Below are 17,217 nucleotides of genomic sequence, written 5' to 3'. Positions count from 1 at the left end.
AAACACATGACTTATATTTGGACAGCAAAATGAACTTAGTTGAATTATTAGTTGAAAAGTAACTGGTAGCCCTGCTAAACCACATTTCAGAATTTCTTAATGGACAAATAACATAATGAATGGCAGATTAAATTAAAGCTGATTCAAGTAATTCAATACACTATTTCCCAACATGATACTCTCCGCAATAATTAAACCTGCTGTTACTGACTGCTGACGGAAAGGCAAACCCAACTATAAATGCTGGAAGATCAAACCCAGGGCTGAGTACTTTTAGACTGTTGCAGAGATGTTTTGTCATGCCTGTTGCTTGGAAAGTATTCAAAAATTATTTCAATATACTGGAGAAACAGAAAGTTTAAGCAAATTGGCCAGGGTTATTGAGGACGTGCGTGTCACTTTTTGGATCAAAATTCAGATCATCTTATTTTATTTATTCTCCGACCATTCCTGACTCTTAAAAGATGGGTGTGCAGTTCCCTTCAGCAGCTGTTGTAGCCAGGTACATAACAGGTCCCTGCCCCCAGCCAACAGTTTGCAGCGGTTCCTTTTTTGATTATATTTGCCACTGGTGAGTGATAGTAGCCAGACCAGCTCCCTCTTCAATGCAACATTCAGAATTTGTCTTTCCAAATCATGTTTTGTGCTTTGTTCTTCTTGCGAATGCTTTGGAGACGAGTGCCATGAAAGAATTTCTATCCGCCCTTCCGTTCTAAACTTAATGCTGCAAATGTGTTCCAGCAATTCCCAGGACAAAAGTAAATAGACTGATAATGCAGAGCATTGGTGCTTTGTGGAATAATCCATTTCCTAACGCGATGCCCTCATCGTTACTGAGTCAGATTTCAAGGCCCTGAGCATATGCAGCAGTTGGTGTTTCATCATGCAAGTGAAATACAGCATATAAAGTCAAATTTCCTTTGAAAAGATTTAGCATAAACTGTAAGTAGGAGCATTTTATTAAATCCTTTCTCCTCATTGTTGTATCAGTTAAGAGATAAAAGGAAGGAAACTTTTGAAAGGAATTCAACCTGCAGAATTCTAAATCTTACATGTAAAATATCCTTTTCCCTTCAGAAGCATAAATCACTTTGCAAACTTAAATGCTTACAGTCCTAATTGTACACCAGCCAGTGTGGAAGTCATTTACCCACCACTTAAAAGAATCCACATCTGGGAAGTCTAAAATTTTGAAGTACTATTTCCCAACCGTTTAGGGCAGGAAGGCAGAAGTGTCTTTCCCAGAGTGAGTCTGCCAGGCTACGTGTATCTTAAGGAAAAGAGTTGCTCATGTTGAAAGATTTCCAGACGTCGAAGTGAACACCACTGCAGAAGTGACTGTCCCAAAGCTCCTTTTTTATAGTCTCGTGTGAAAAAATGCTCTCTCAGGCAGCATGTTTTCACCTTAGGACAGGTTGTTGTACGGAATCAGAGATGAGAACAGGATCTGCCCGATATCCTGCATTAAGGACCACACTGGTCCTTGAATTCAGGGACTGAAAATGACTGATTGCGTTTGGAGGTGGTATATGCCAGTAAATAATCAATTCCAGGAGCTGTTCCTGAAAACCTGGGTGATTTCTTTTCGCAAGGGTTCTAAGTATTACATATCTTACCTGCTGTAAGTCAGCACAAAATCATTAAACTGGAGATCATTCTTTTTAACTGAATATCTGATCCTCTCTGACGAGAGAAGTTGAATGTCTGGGATCGACTATAGAGAAGCCAGCAGAGTATTCTTGTTAACTTTCAGTAGAAGGGAGAGCCATCTACATAATAAATGGTTTTGGCAAGAATGGTAGGATTTTAGCAAAGGTAGAATGCTAATTGAGCTGCTGAATCTGCATGGAAGAGGTGCCTGTCTATATGGAAATGGTGTTGGGAAAATTATGGAAGAGAAGTTAACATTGTCATGTATGAAATCCACTACGTATGGACTTTCAATTACAGAGCTCATCTCTTACAGTGAAACTTAATGATCATCTACTTGCTTTTATAAAAAAAAAGTATGGTATGAATGGAACTATATTGAGTATTGATCACTTAAAAATGAAGGTACTGAATTTCAGATCAGATCTAAACTATTCTTTAATGAGTGAATCATAACTAAAATTAGCACATTGAAAATATATGGATCTAATAATTATGCTATCGAAATAATATCATTGCAAAATTTTGTGGGTGGACCTTTAAATCCCAAGCATCTGCATTGAGGTACGGTTATTTGATCGTAGCATCTGCGTGTGACAGTTAGTGCTGTTCCTGAAATTTCCAGGTTTTTTGTAACCTCGCCTTAGCCTGGAATTTTGCCACATGCTCCCTTGGTCCTAAACTACTTGGAAAACAACATCTTCCGCTATCTTGCTTAGGTGTTACTTAGAGCTTGAGAAATATTTTATACAGACAAACAAAAATTGCCTTTGTCTTCCTCTGTAAAGACACTTTCCCATAATCATCATGTTAAATTCAGAGACCTTGAGACTAATAGAAAAATCAAAATTTCAGAAAAAGAGAAATATTGGTAAAGGAAATCAGGAGATCACCCAAAACACTGCCTGATCATTTACCTTTTGAAAAATGCTGACCAGTACACCTAGTCTTCTAAGCAGTCATTTAGCTGCGAGTCTGTAAGACAGCAGATCTCCACTTTAAAGACCGAAGGTGACATGCACCATCCCGTCTTTAAACCGGCTGGAACATATTAATGGGATCAGATGTGCAAGAAAATTCCCTTAGAGCTGTGTGGAATGCTTAGCAGGGGAGCCGAAGATTACCAATAGGCATGATTGTGCTATTCCAGTCTGTTTGGAAATTAATCTGTGCAACTACTGCTCTAAGCACTGCCTGCCTTTCCCTTCTGAAGTTAGGTAGGACATTTGACAGATTAGATTAAGGAAAATGTAATATCATTCCTGACATGCTTTATGTAAGGCAAAGCAATCCACAGAGATACCCATGGAGGTTTTCATCGCTTCAGTGCAAGAATATGTGAAATTGTATCTGTGAAAGCTCTCTGCACCTTAGATGGTGCCCTGCATAATGAAGTTTGCTCAGGTATTTGTTACTCAGAATATGAGGAAGAGACCAGTGCACCTGTGTTGTAGGCATCATTTAGGCCTCATTACAAAGCTCCACCGAGTACATGCCAATCTTGAGTCTATTTTGAAATTTGTGAGATACACTTATAAACAATCTGTTTTGGGGAATCTCTCCTATTATTTGTGATAAATAGGCTTGCTTCATAAATGCTTGTTTTTTTAAAAATTAGGGAAAAACACATTAAAATATTTTTTCAGAGTAGTGCTACACTTGAAATCATCTTCCTGTTTGGTGTAGGTGAGCTAAGATCTTTTCTACCCTGCCAGGAGAAGAGAAATCATCTTCACAGTGTTATCCCTTATTAATTCCGTATTCTTTTGAACCGATATTTTAGATAAGACTTTCTCTGTTTCTGTCCTGCCTCTAGTGGTAATTTATTAGATGCTTCAGAGGGATTGCTCCTGAGAAGGGCATTAATAGAAAAAACTGCCCACAGTACAGATTTATTCCTCTTCAGATGGGCTTTTGTCTTGTGAAGCCCAAGAGCTAACACTGACTTTATTTTTGCTTTGTTCTTCTTAGACAACTTGCAAGCCCAGTTGTTCCGTGTGATGATTCAGTGACACCATCATTCCAAGACTTAATGACATTTCTTATATTTAGCTGTAGAAAGACTTAGCAACCAAATAAATACAGCAATACCTGTACCTTCTATAGCGTTCCTCAGCAGGAGTTTCCAGCTCTTTCATCTGTTGTTAATGCAGGCTCTATTTTTTCACTGTGGAAAGTGTTTCAGCTTAGTTCAAGTCAACAGAGCGATGAGACCTGACACCGCCATCAAAGTTCTTTCTTTACGTTACATTTAGTAGAAGCATGTCTTCTCAATACTAGGACAACTGGATGACTCATGCTCTGTCAATGCAAACTATTTGGTGTAATTTATCATTAGTATGTTTTGTTTTTTTTTAAATTAGTATCTCTTTTAAACCAACATGAAAGGACAATCAGAGATCTTCCTCGAAGGGCATAGAACGGTAGATTAAAAAGATCAAGAGTACAATTCAGTACATTCATGTTAAGATAAACATTTTAGAATAGAAGAATAGCATTTTACACCACCGCCATGCAAACAGCAGTTAAAATTAAGCCAATGTTAGGCTGCAGTAGGAAGATGTAAACCTGAAGCGTAATATAGTCTTATTAAATGTTAGCTGTAATTTAGTAGGCTGGAATCGTGCTGGGCTAACAGGGCTGAGAAAGCTTTCTGCCTTCTCTCTGCTATTGCTCAGCTGATTTGTTTGGAGTGTGATCTAATTTTTCTGGATGTGAAAAAAGGCAAGCATTACTGATGTGGAATATCCACATTATTAATGCGGGGCTCCACTGTAGCTAAAGCACTAAAATGATATTGCACTACTTAGAATTTTAACTTATTTTCATTAAATAGAAAGCTTTGACCCTTGAGAAGACCCTGGAGTGATTTGAATGAAACAGTATGAAATTCCCTTTTTTTGTCCTTTCCATTTCTGTTTTTCCCCTTCTCCATATCCAAAAGTACTTGTTTGTGATGATTATATATTGAAATTTCTTTTTCTTGCAATATACACCGTATACATTGCTTTTTGGAACAAACACAAATAAAAGGTTTCAAAGCCAGCTATGGGATTTAACCACACAAGTCTCATGGGATTAGCGTGACTAAATGTGCTAGTCAGGCACTTGCGTGCAGTGTGGCAAAAGGTTTAACAATGGTTTAGGTAAGGCGTGTTGGACAAGATGGTATCTTTTAAAAGACCAGCTGGTATACGTGGAAAAAAGAAATTAAATGCGAGATGGAAGCCCTTACTCAGGTCTGCCTTTTTGCTTTCAAAGTTTTTCTATTTTTTTCTTGGATACCAGGTGGTCTAATAAAAGCAGTTCTCTCTCCCTGCAAATTTTGCCCCTTTTTATATCATTATTGTGGGGGCACCTCAACTCCAGAAATCGTGCTGATAACCATGGTGCAAATCATATCAGCTCATTTTTCATCCTTCCTTTCTCATTGCCTGTTGAAACAGGCAAACCAGCTTTATCTGCATTTGCTTTAAGACGTGCCTGGCAGTTTGCAGTGCCATACCTAACGCACAACTGCCTTTTGGGGAGCTCAAGGTTTTAATCTAGGGTTAACTTGGCATAGTAACAACTTTGTATGAGTAGTTCTATAGAATATGCCTAAATCCTAACAATTGTGATTTTAGAAGCACTGTACCAAAAAAAACCCTTCAAGGTTAAAAAAAAAAATCACACCTAACTCAGGTGTTTCTTGAATGTTTAAAGCCCTTCAGCAGATTAAGTTATTTCTTTTCTTCTTGTCCTGTAAACCGTGGCCCATAATTGCTCGGTTGCAGTTCAGGATAGTGAACTGCAACTTCAAATCATCCTTTCTTAATCTGCTAGAGAACTAATCTCTAGCCAAGTAGAAACAGTATCTCAGCAGGGATCTGGTATTGGAGGTCAGTGCAAGCCAAGGAACCAAGTGCCTCAGTGGAACCTCTGTGTTCTCCTCCTTCACCTTTGGGTTTGCTGGTGCGGGAGTTTTTGTTCTAGAGGTGTACAAATTTATACAAGTCGTTACTTTTAATGGAGTCTTTTTAAAAACTCTGAAAAATGCTAAATTAAGACAGATACACGAATATGTATACACATATATCTGAGATCTACTGTTTAGTTACCTGCTTGGTACATCAAGTCTCCTGGGTGGGGCAGAGGAATATCCCTGACTAGGTAGAGCTGACAATCTACCATTAGGACCTCAGAGGAGGCTGCAATATTGAAAACTGCTAAAAGCCAGGAGAGACGTAACTCTTCTGTTTTGTGTTTTTAATTCTTCTGTTAGGTGCAAACCACAGAAAGAAAAAAGATTTGGAAGGAAATTCTTGTGAGCATACCTCTCACAAAGCGAAGACCAGCAGAAGCTTTAATCTTTCTGGTGCGAGAGAGAACCCCGGTACGGAGCTCCCTGTAAACAGGATCATCGACGTGGATGGAGTCAAACTGGATGACACTGGCACACGCTCCTGTGATGATTCTGAAGGGAACCTCAGCTTCGAAGGTTACATCTCTGAACTGAGGTCTTGCCAAGGGAGGATGAGGACTGGAGTTTATAGGACATCAGACCTTCCATCTCTGATTACTGTCAAAAGTGAGAAGAATAAGGGCACTGAGAATCAGTATAAAGCTACTTTTGTTTAAATCTCTGTTTTTAATCAAGAGTTCTGGTATTTTTGCTTGGCATCATCAGCAATGGAGATATCCCTTAGAGACATGTTCCTGCAAGTTGTAAGTTTTTTCAGTACCCGTTGCTTTCAACAAGCCTGCCAGACCATCTCTTCTGATAGGAATTAGAACCCATAGAGTGAAAAAACAGTATTTTGATGAAAGTATTCAGCTATTTGTTTTTGTTCTCTTACCGTTTCTGTATCATTTTCCCTGGGATGATTCCATTGCACAGTGCAATTAAAATTATTATTTCCAGCCTTACCCTTTCTTGTCTTTATAAAGACAAACTCACTTTAAATTCCCCTATCCAAACTTTTTTACTGAAGGTAATTTCACTTTAATATTCTAATGTTTTTCCTGGTCTGCAGGATTCCTTGTGTGTCAGTAGACTTTTGAAGTGGAAGTAAAATCAGTTACGGGTGTAAAAAGATTAGGATTATTTTCTTAATACCTTCCTATCTGTCTCATAACATTTGGGCAGAGGTCCAGGTGGAATTCAGTCTTGTCTAATGCATTACCTGGATGGATAGATGCAATGAGACCATTGTTATACAAGCAGTAAGAAGTGGAAAAAAGAAAAAAAAAAAAAAAGAAAAGCTGTGAATTTCCTGTGCTAGGAATAATAGCTGCTCCCATAGCCAACACTGGTGACATTTCCATACCAGAAATGTATATACTAATGACATAGTGGTGTGACGGTCATCCAGGCCCCTATTCATCACTGCTCTTGGTGTCTTGGCTTTGGGGGAAGGCGGATTTTGTTATTGCTGTTTCAATAAGCGGTTATGTGCCCCTCATTCTTCTTGTCATTAATTCTAGTTTCAGTTAATCTCCTAGCCTTGGGCAGAGTTTTGAGAAAGAAAAGACACTTAAGACTACTGAACCTGTTGCTTTTGCCACCTGCTCCTTTTCCTGCTTTCCCATTTCTTGGGAAGAGGTTATGAGTCCAGGCAAGCAAAAGGGTACATAAAGAAATGAGAGCGTTGGACCTCTGCTCATCAACGTGAAACAGTATCGAGTGTATATATTGAGACCTTCTGGTGGTTCGCTGCTTTGAAATTGTTGTGAGACTTAAAAAGTCATGTTGCATAGCTCCTAGACTGCAGATCCCCACAGGCAGTAAGTCTAAAGTGTTGCAGTAGTTATTCTCTAACTTCTCTTTCTTTGCTCCTAAAGCCTGCCAAGAATTGTGAATTTTCTGAATAGCCAAGAATACTGGAGACATTCGCTCAGTTTCTTAAACTCAGCTCTGTAAGATGAGAAAGAGGTACATATGATTTTATAACAGTAAGGTAAGATTCCTAAAGCTTGAGGAAAACCCTTGTTAACATTAGGCTCTACTCAGTCTGTGACTGAATGAGGATATATCTGATGAAATATATGCTCTTTTAAAAACTTTCAAGATTAAAACGAATTTGAGAATCATGCTAAAATCATAGTGGTGTAATGATACTAGAGACTTGGGGAAACACAGCAGGCAGCAGCTGAGGTCAGAACTAGAGGTGAGTGAACAGGCTTGGAAACTGATGTACCTGGGTACCGGGCCGTCCTGGACTGGGCTGTAAAAATACAGCCATAGCGTACGGGTGCTGGCTGACTATACCTGTGCTGAGGACAAAGGGGGAATGCTTTTATACTGATCCATAGCATATGTTGTTTTGTGATGTACTATATATCACCTGTGTGGGACACAACATAACAAACCAGTCATAGCCCAATGATGTGAAAATATTTCAGTATCTATGCATTTTTGAAGTGTTTTTCCCTTTTTTTTTTTTTTATTGCTAATAATTGCCCATGAAAGGATATTTCTTTGCACAGATAAATGGCCACATTTTTTTCCTATCTTCAGGAAAATTATTAGCTTTGTTGTTCTAATCAAGACCAACATTACACGAGTCAAACTCAAGAGATGGCTTTTTGACCTGTAATACGCTTTGCCCTTTTTGAGTGTCTTGGAAAATCAAATCCTGGCTTCATACAGGTAAAAGCTTGAAATTCAAATACAGTAATTACATTCTTTATTAATCTCTGATCAGTGTTTTAGATGAAACAAGGTTGTTTATCTTACATTGTGCAAGTGCGCTTAGGTGACTTTTAGTAGCAATACAAAATTCTTCAGCTGGAAAAAGAGACAGCTGGGGGGAGATATAATAAAGTCTGAAAAATCTTTAGTGCCATGCGAAGGGATTGACTATTCACACTCTTTTCTAATACAAGATTTAGGGACCATCAGATGAAGCTAGAAGAAGCCAGGTCCAAATCAAAGAGCCAGTTCTTCACCTTCTCCTGTTTTCCTTCCACAAGCTCCTGTGCTCAGAAAAAAAAAAGGCAAATAAAAATGCTGGTTTAAAATTCTGAATGCAGCAAACTGGATTTGATTGTATCAAGGATTCAAAGGGAATTTGACAGCAGGGGAGAGTCAAGCTGTGTGCAGGAAAATGAAGGATGTGAAAGAACGGAGTTTTCTTTAACATAGGGGAAAGTCTTGGCACAATGCCTGGAAATCCTGTAAGCCAAGGGACATGGGAAAGCCCGTTCCTCCCCGTGCTGCACTGTTGCGCCAGTTATTGGCATATTGTCTAAAACAATGACTTCTTAGCTAGGGCTCATGGAAATTCATTACTTAGACTGAGAAATAATTAATAATATTAGGTCTCCTATTCAATATCTGGTGAAATATGAAAGCTAAACTTGCTGGGATCAGTTGCCATGGATCATGGAGTTAATAAAAATGAATGTGGACAGTCTGTCTCTGGCTGATGTTTTCCAAGATTTTGCTAAGGATGTTGTCCAGTTTTAATTACTGCATGACTTCTACATTATAATATGATTTTAAGTTGCCTCATTATACTGTGATTTCCACTACTAATGAAATTACTGGCAATTGAAGAAGCAGCCCAACTGAAGTGCTGCATGATAGTTTAATCCTTTATTTTGCCAGCTAGTTCCTAAAAATAATCAGATTTTATGTGGCTTTATTTCTCTTTTACTTTTCCCAGTTTTCCCCTGTTGAAACTCCGCTTGTACAGAGAATTACTCTTCTGTATCCTTAATCCCATGATGATAAACAAAAGGGTAATTCTGTCTCTCCGCCCTCGTACGTGGAAGAGGGAGATCCATTGACCTGTATCAGTACTCAAACCAGAAACTGTAACAACCAGTGATATAAAAAACCCCAACACTTAGAAAATCCTGCAGCATTCTAAAGCTTATTTAGTATACCAGTTCTCTCATATTTCACTTGTTGTTACAGTATCTGATTTTCAAATAATGGTGTTTTCAGCCTCATAGGCTCCACAACAGTCACTTTTTTTTTTTTTTTTTTTTTAATTTATTTTATTTCAAAGGCTCTGTGAAGAATAGAAGATATGCATATAGGCAAACTTGCAAAGGGACTTCCCCCTTAGCATTACTGTAGCAGTGTGCCTTGCCAACATATTTGTGATATAACACACATGCAAAATAAACCACTGCGCAGTTTAGCTCTGGGGGACTGCGTGACAAATAACCGATGGTTTTTCAAGGCACATAAACAGGCTTTGCAAAGAGACTTTGCAAGAGATTTACTGCTCTGTGGGAAGGAGCCAATACCTGACTGTGCCATGTCCTTTCTCATGCCCCTGAAAGTCTTCTGGGGGCTGTTTAAATGTCTTTCAAGGATGCTGGGACCTTCGTGCACTACTTCTCTGCCTGAAAGCTTTGGCCTCTTTTCTTGCCTTTGCTGTAGCGAGCGTTGCTTCAGTCGTCCTTCTCTTCTGATGCTGGAATTTACTATTCTTAACAGAAAACTGTTAAAAGACATGGCTCAGCCAGTAGCCTCCTTATCTCATTGTACCAGAGATAATCAGGACTTATGAGCTCATTTTGATTTTTTGGAAGTAGCTTGATTTTTGCCACAAAACTGAAATCCTTGCCAGTAGTTGTTTCTCAGTAGTGGTGCTACTGCTCATCCCAGACCTCTCCAACACAGTATCGATAGTGAATGTCGTTTAAAATTGTCTTTCCTGAGGTACTCGGTAGCTGGTAGAGACTGGGCAAGTGTGTGCCGTGATGCAAACACCTGGAGGCATATTTGCACAAGTTCTCAAAGATTTTGAATAGTTTCCAAAGGCTCAGTTAGACAAAGGCCACGGCCCAACGGCAGGTCCTTATCAAGGGGTGTGAGAAGCCAAAACTGTTGCAGGTCCAAGGCAATCCTCCTAACTCTCAACCGCAGCTCATTGTGTTGGGTTTAGAAACAACCATATTTTCTGCATCAACAGGCAGATTTCCAGGCTTTGTGGGAATGGAGCAAACCCGTGTGACAACACTGTTGCTCTGTGGAGAGTGTGGGTGTTTACCCTGCAGCAAAAACAAGTGGCACATCCAAGTACTTCTCTCTGCCTGTGCTCTTGGAACAGCATCCCAAGTCTAGCATCATAGGGTACTGAACAGCCAGGAGATCTGTGAACCCTGATCCAATACTGATTAACTCACAGGAAAAGCTTTCATTGATCTCACTGAAATGTTTACTTGCTGTAGACCAACTGTCACTTTTAGCCAGATTGCTCTTGATTTTTTTCTGAAGACTTTTATTTGCTGAGAAGAGCTGGATGATCGGGTGCCTGCAAATCTTGCCTGTGTTACTCAAAATGTTAGCAAATCCAAATGTTACACATGAACCAACATATTTTCTGAATTGTTTGTGTGGAAGATAAGGAAAGAAAATTGTTTATATTTTTTCATCCCAAGTGATCATTCTGTTGTACAGTCTAAAAATGTTGTTGTACAGAATTTGATTTGTATTCTTGTTTTATTTGTGGTTTTGTCTTTAAACTCTTATATAATAACTTTCTAATATGAAAACGCACATTGGATTTATTTCTCATGCCTTGTCTTCCCAAAGTATTGAGAAATCCTGTACTGCACAATAATGTTTATAGAATCTTAAGTGTGTCAAACTCATTTAAAATGTTAATTGTGTATGTAGTAAGTAAATAATTTATACCAATGGAACTGATAATGCTTCATTGATATCTAATTTCAATGTAGGGAAAAGATGTGAAAAAGGGGGGGTGTTTTTGAGTTATTCTGGGACCTGCTGCCATTTGGACATCATAGCTTCAATGGAAGTAGGAGACAACATGAAACTAGCCTGCATTTTATTACATTTTGCAAAGATGTCTTCTTGAAGCTAGCTTACATAAAGAAATTCCTTTAAAAGAAGATTGTTAAGAATTTCTGCCAAATATTTATATACCTTAAAAATAGCTCATCCTCTGGAATTTAATAATAGTGGGTTAGGTTTTTAGCCTTTAATTAATTCCTTTTGCTCTATTTGAACATCAGAAAGGGATTGCAAACCTGAGGTAAGGCAGTAGCTGAATGTTTTCCAGGTACAGCGTAATCCTCCTCTGGCTTCCCTTCTGCATGGTCTTGGTAGGTTGTCTAGCTCTGTGGTTTCTGAGTGCACAAATGCATCAGAACTGCTCTGCCCTTGCAGCCGGCACTGCTAAAATACAGGAATGCTCTATTGACCAGAGAGCAAGAGCGGAACAAACAGTGGCTCAGTATCTGTGTACACTAACGTGAATCAGAGACATGATGCTCCTTGAACAGTTCCCTTCTCATTCACCATCCTCTTTGTTTGTGCCTTGGACACTGTGCCAGAGCAAGGGGCAATGCAGAAGTCTGAGTACCAACAGCAGAAAATAACAGCGGATGGGGATGGGATGAAACGTAACTCTTCCAAGTCCACGCCGACACTGTGTTACTCCCCGTGATAATCTCGTACCAGTTTCCAGTGACAATGCTGAATCCCACACCTGCAGGTCCACAGAGATGCAGAGCCACTAGAGCATTTCCAAGTGCCCACAGCCTGCACCAAGCCTCAGGGCCAGTACTGTAAAGACCACTCACCCACCTCACTGGAGAAAGCCCTGAAGTCTGAGTTTGGGAAGCGTATTCTTAAATACCTTGTGTGTGCTTTGCCAGAATGCACCAACCTGCACCTCATTTGCATTCTCTGCCTGCAAAGATCTGCTCACAATCTCAAAATAGTGCATAACTTAGTTATTGTACAGCTTCAAGCCTCAATTCCAGAGCAGGCTGATAAAGAAATGGAAGGCCAGCTAGAGGTTTGTCTAATTAAAGCTAACCCTCTTGGAGTGGTATAATCTTAGATCAAGGCATAAAAATGAAACTAATGCCTCTCACTGTTCCTGTGAGAGACAACTGGGGTCTTTCTTAATGATTTGGGTCTTTCCTGGCAAGATGAAACCATGTGACGAAGGGAAACTACCCTTCAAATATTGTTCTCCCTTATTTATAGATTTGCACAAGCATCCTTTTCAGTAACTGTATTTGCTAGTATATGAACAATATGAACTCACATATCAACAACATCCACATCGACCTCTTCCACACTTTTAAAATTTCCAGAGTCAATGCTAAGACCAGGATGAAGCAATGCCTGGCTGAGATCAGTCCTCTGTATGCAAAGCAGTTAGCTGAAACTTGTTTGCAACCAGGAGATAATTGGTGATGGTGGACACGTATCTTTGATCTTATCCTTGCTCATTTGAGCGTTGAGTAAAATGTGTGCATGTGAGTATTGGAAAATCCAGAATGATGCATGCTGCAACTTCGCGCTCTGGCGAGAGGGCGAAGGCACAAACAGGCAGACGTTCATCTTCCTGTTGAAGGTGCTGGATGGCAAAGCACACTCCATCGGTCTCGCACCACCTGTCTCCTGGAGAATGCCGGTTCTCCTGTTGCATCTTGCTGGTTTTATGCTCTTGTGAGCAAGGGATAGATAGAAAGGTATGAGATTTTTGCTGCCATTTATTGTAGCATCAGCTTATACCATGAAAAGACCCACTCTGCGCTGCCATAAGTTGTAATTTTCCTTGCTAGACAACTGCGTAGTTGACAGGATTGGACCTCATGTGAGCAAAAGAAAGTCCAGTTTAATTAAAAATAGACTTAATAGAGGTGATCTGAAAATCATGATTTCCCTTTTGGCAGAAACCAGCTGGGACCTTCTTGCCTAACTTCAGATGTCTAATCCAAAGCTGCCTTTGTATCCTAAACATGGGTGTTACTTTATATATTTGTTAGAGATATAGTTAATAATGTCTATGGATATAAAGAATTATTTTTTTAATACTGCCCACAGATAGAAAGAATGATTTGTTTCATCCTCACGTTGAAACATATTTTTGGACAGGTGACATATACCTTAAATTTCACCCTTCTATATTTTCTAGGTCTCCCTTGCCTATACTGGGACCCTTGATGCCTACCTCAGATGTAAATACATATGCAGCAGGTCCCTGAAGCTAGATAGGGTGACTCTGATCTGCCAGTTTCTCCTGATGTGTGAACAATGCAAGTCAATGACAGCTCAGATTGTTTCTGCAGCAATTACCCAGAGCAGCAATTATTACATTTCTGCAGCGATTACAGGGAGTGGCACTGGAGGTACAGGGAAATGAGGGGGGAAAAAAAGAAGGAAATACAGCGGGAATATTGGCCACCTTGTGCAATGGTGAGCCGAAGCAGTGAGGTAGTGAGTGGTTCAAAAATCACTTCTGAAGTCAGGATTGTGCAGCGGGCAGAGGGCTGCTCACCAGGAGGGACCCCAGGTTCTTCCCAGTACATCGCTGCCTGCCTGGCTTTTGGGAGTGTGGGGAAAATGGCCATTAGGTTTTGTCAGGGACAGAATCCCTATTTATTTGGGGGAAAAAACTGTGCAGCAATCTCCAACAGGATGAGACCGCGGACAGATGAGAGCAGAGGGAGGTAATGGAGGAGAAGAGGATGCCACGAGTAGTGGGGCTTTGGTATGCAGGGAGAGGTGGGCTCTGCTAAGAGACATCTGTGCCTCCAGGAGGCAAGCTTATCTCTCTGCCTGCTCATTAAGTTTCCAGCTCTCCCAGACACACCCTGAGGCATGGGACTGAGGTCCAAGGGTCCTGCTTCCGCGTGGGAACCAGAGCTTGGTAGCAGGGAGACCAAGGGGAGAAGCTGGAGGAGTCCCTTAGGGATTTGCCACCAGATTCGTCATGCAGAAACCCCAAGGAAAGCCTAGGCAAACACTGTGCTGGATTAACAGCTTGACACTACGGATTGATAAATCTAAGGAGAGTATCTTTATGGTGACACTGCAAAATCCAGTGTCCAAGGACTCTTGCTGGCCCTGGGCAGCTGCTGCAGTGACGCTGGGCAACGGGAGCGCTCCCTGCGCAGGGTGAATGTTTAATAAGACATCTGGTTTCCATTCATTTATATACGGAGAAAAATATATATTTGTGTATATATATACAGAGGTTTCTATACAGGATATTATTAGGGCTGCAATCAGAGTAATGAGGGCACTATTTGTGAACTCTGCTCCCCACTCTGCCATGGGAAGCAGCCCCGAAGCCGAGGCAGGTTGTGGGGCCGGTGTCCTTCCTGTGGGGCTGTCTCTCTCCGTTAGTGCGCTTTCCCTCTTCGAAGGGGAAGACTTCAGCTGCAGCAGTGGAGCCACCTTCCCTCACACATGCCTGACTTATAGACCATTTTAAAGCACACCATGGGGGCGTCTAATATGCTAATGAAGAAAGTGGGTGGAATAGCAGGAATTTGAGCACAGCTAAAAATGTACGTGCTTAACAATTGCAAATCAGCCTGTGCTGAAGTTACCTAAATGGGTTGGCATCGGTGGAAGGTGGGTGCTTCTACACCTCTTCTTGTCAGTTTTCAGTGAGTACACAGCTAAAAAAAAAATCATACGCCTCTGTATATGGGCCTACTGTTTCAGCCAGGGTTATCGGCAAAGGTTTATATCAAAGTCCTTGAAAAATACAGTTACCTACTTTCCACTCTTATTAATACCGTAGGAGGAACAGTCTCTTTCTGCAAACACATCCTAGACTGGTTGCAGGCATAGTATTTTAGGTATGTCATGACATCTGGGTGTATGAACAGAACTATATCACCTGGAAATGGACTTCTAAAATCTTGGTTAGTTTTTGCAACTAGATCCATGTCTGGGGTGTATAAATGAAAGTAAGTTCTGCGTATCGTGGCTTGTAGCAGAGCTTTAAATCACTCACAGATTTGTGTGATTAGGGGTATAAAAATCACAGTCTGGTTTTGTTTCTGCAGCCCAAGCCCAGCTCTTCCATTGCTACTTCTATATGATGTGGTTTTTAAGATGAGAACTAAAATTTTCTGGGTGCATGAAAGAAACATTTGTAAACACAGCTGCAGGTAAACCTTTTAAAATATAGACCTGCAACTGCAGTGGATGAATCTGGCTGAAAATGTGATTTCAGAGAGAAGAAAGGATGAAGCCATTACAAAATCAGTGCACACAAAGGTGGTCAATTGAAAAGAGAAAAATCACAAGCAGAATATTGTCTGATTTTGCATCCTGCCAGGGCAAAGCTACCTATGCCGGTGGGAAAAAGGATCCAGGAGGTTGTGCTTGCAGAGTTGCAGCCTGATCAGTAGGATAAATGCCTCTTTGGGAAAGTAAATGTTAGCAGGAAAGACTGGTATGGGAATGGATGAAAGGAAAAGTACAAAAAAATGGGGACAGTCTTCCTAGGAGTACGGAAACTGGAGGAGGGGATGCCCAGGGTGTTTGCTGTTGCTGCAGACAGCTCGTTTGAATGGCTGCATCTTCTGGGTGCTGCGCTGTGGAGGGTGCTGTGCCTGCGCCTGCCGGACGCGGGCGATGAGGAAAGGCTGTGGAGCTCTGTGCTAGGGAAGGAAGACGAATACAATCCTCTGGCTGGGGAGGTCTGATACTTTTAGCTGAAGGTAGGTATAGCTCTCAGCATGGACTCAGTGGTACGGGAAGAAAAGCTGCTAGTGGAGAGCAAGACCAAAGAGGCCACCTCCTTGGGGCAGCAGTGAGACAAGGGGTAGAAGCAGTGGGAAAGCACCACGATGTGGGGCTTGGTGGGGAGTGGCGTTTAACAGTGACGTTTAACAAAGCTGTGCCAAGGCCAACAGAGGAACCATGAGGAGAAAATACTGGAGTTCAGGGGCAGCTGCATCTCCATGGGGAGCTGTAATGGTAGTGTGAAGGTCTGCAGAGTTGCTGAAGGAGGGCTACAAGCCCTGCAGAAGGCAGACGCAAGAGAAGAACCCGATAACGTGATGAGACCCGCTCACGCGTGGAAGGAAGATGTTTGCTCCACTGCCGTGCCCTGGGGAGACAGTGAAGGCTGCTGGCAAGGTTGTGGTCCAGGGTGGGATATCCATGGCCAGCATGTTGAGGGGGACAGCGTGGTGAGGGAGTGAGAAGAAAAAGATAACATCATAGATCTGAGAGCGGTTTCAGTCCCTGGAGAGAAGAGAAAGGAAATCAGTGCAGAAACCCCCAGAGCTGTGAGCTCGTGGGTGAGGGAAGCCAGGAGAGCTGCTAGAGGTGCTGGAGGGGCGTGGGAGGTGAGAGGAGGGAGGAGGAGTAAACATTTGGGTGAAGGCGTATCTTTCTGTCCCAGGATTATCTGCTAAAGCGCAGCAGCACCAAATCCGTGTTTGCTGGGTCCCAGCTGCCCAGCAACCAGCCTTTTGCAGCTGCACTTTTACCAGCCTCGCTGCCTCTAGGAGAGGGGAGGATGGTTTGTAAAAGGATTTGTTTGCTGTTACGGTATGGCAGAGGTGATGCACAGCTTGGGGGCTGTGAATATTAGCAGCAAAGTCTGGTGCCGCGGAGGTTGGACCAGGACTCCAGTCTTCTCTGAAAGCCAAAATCAAGTAGGGTTTTTTCCCCCCCAGGATTTCTGAAGCTCCCAGGGAGAGGAGGGGGAGACATCCTGAGGTGTTTGTGGTTGCAATGTGGCTATGTGGAAAGCAGTGCATTTTGGGTGCTACACTCTTTAAGGTTCATATCAATAACTCAACTTTTCAGCTTGATTTGAGCCAAAGCTTTTATTT

General features: G+C 41.4%; 1 protein-coding gene across 1 annotated transcript in view; it reads left to right on the top strand.

Annotated features, from left to right (window-relative positions):
* RGS12 (regulator of G protein signaling 12) overlaps positions 1-7,890 on the top strand; it is a 91,154-nt gene extending 83,264 nt beyond the window's left edge. The window contains exon 18 of the mRNA XM_075752592.1: positions 5,915-7,890. Coding sequence (XP_075608707.1) covers positions 5,915-6,270 — 356 coding nt within the window. The 3' untranslated portion in view covers positions 6,271-7,890. The remainder of the gene's footprint in view (positions 1-5,914) is intronic.
* The last annotated feature ends 9,327 nt before the right edge of the window (positions 7,891-17,217 follow it).

The sequence above is a fragment of the Balearica regulorum genome, chromosome 4, assembly GCF_011004875.1.
Source record: "Balearica regulorum gibbericeps isolate bBalReg1 chromosome 4, bBalReg1.pri, whole genome shotgun sequence".
Taxonomy (NCBI): Eukaryota; Metazoa; Chordata; class Aves; order Gruiformes; family Gruidae; genus Balearica; species Balearica regulorum.
The sequence above is the reverse complement of the archived record's forward strand: the minus strand, read 5'-3'. Positions and strand labels throughout refer to the sequence as shown.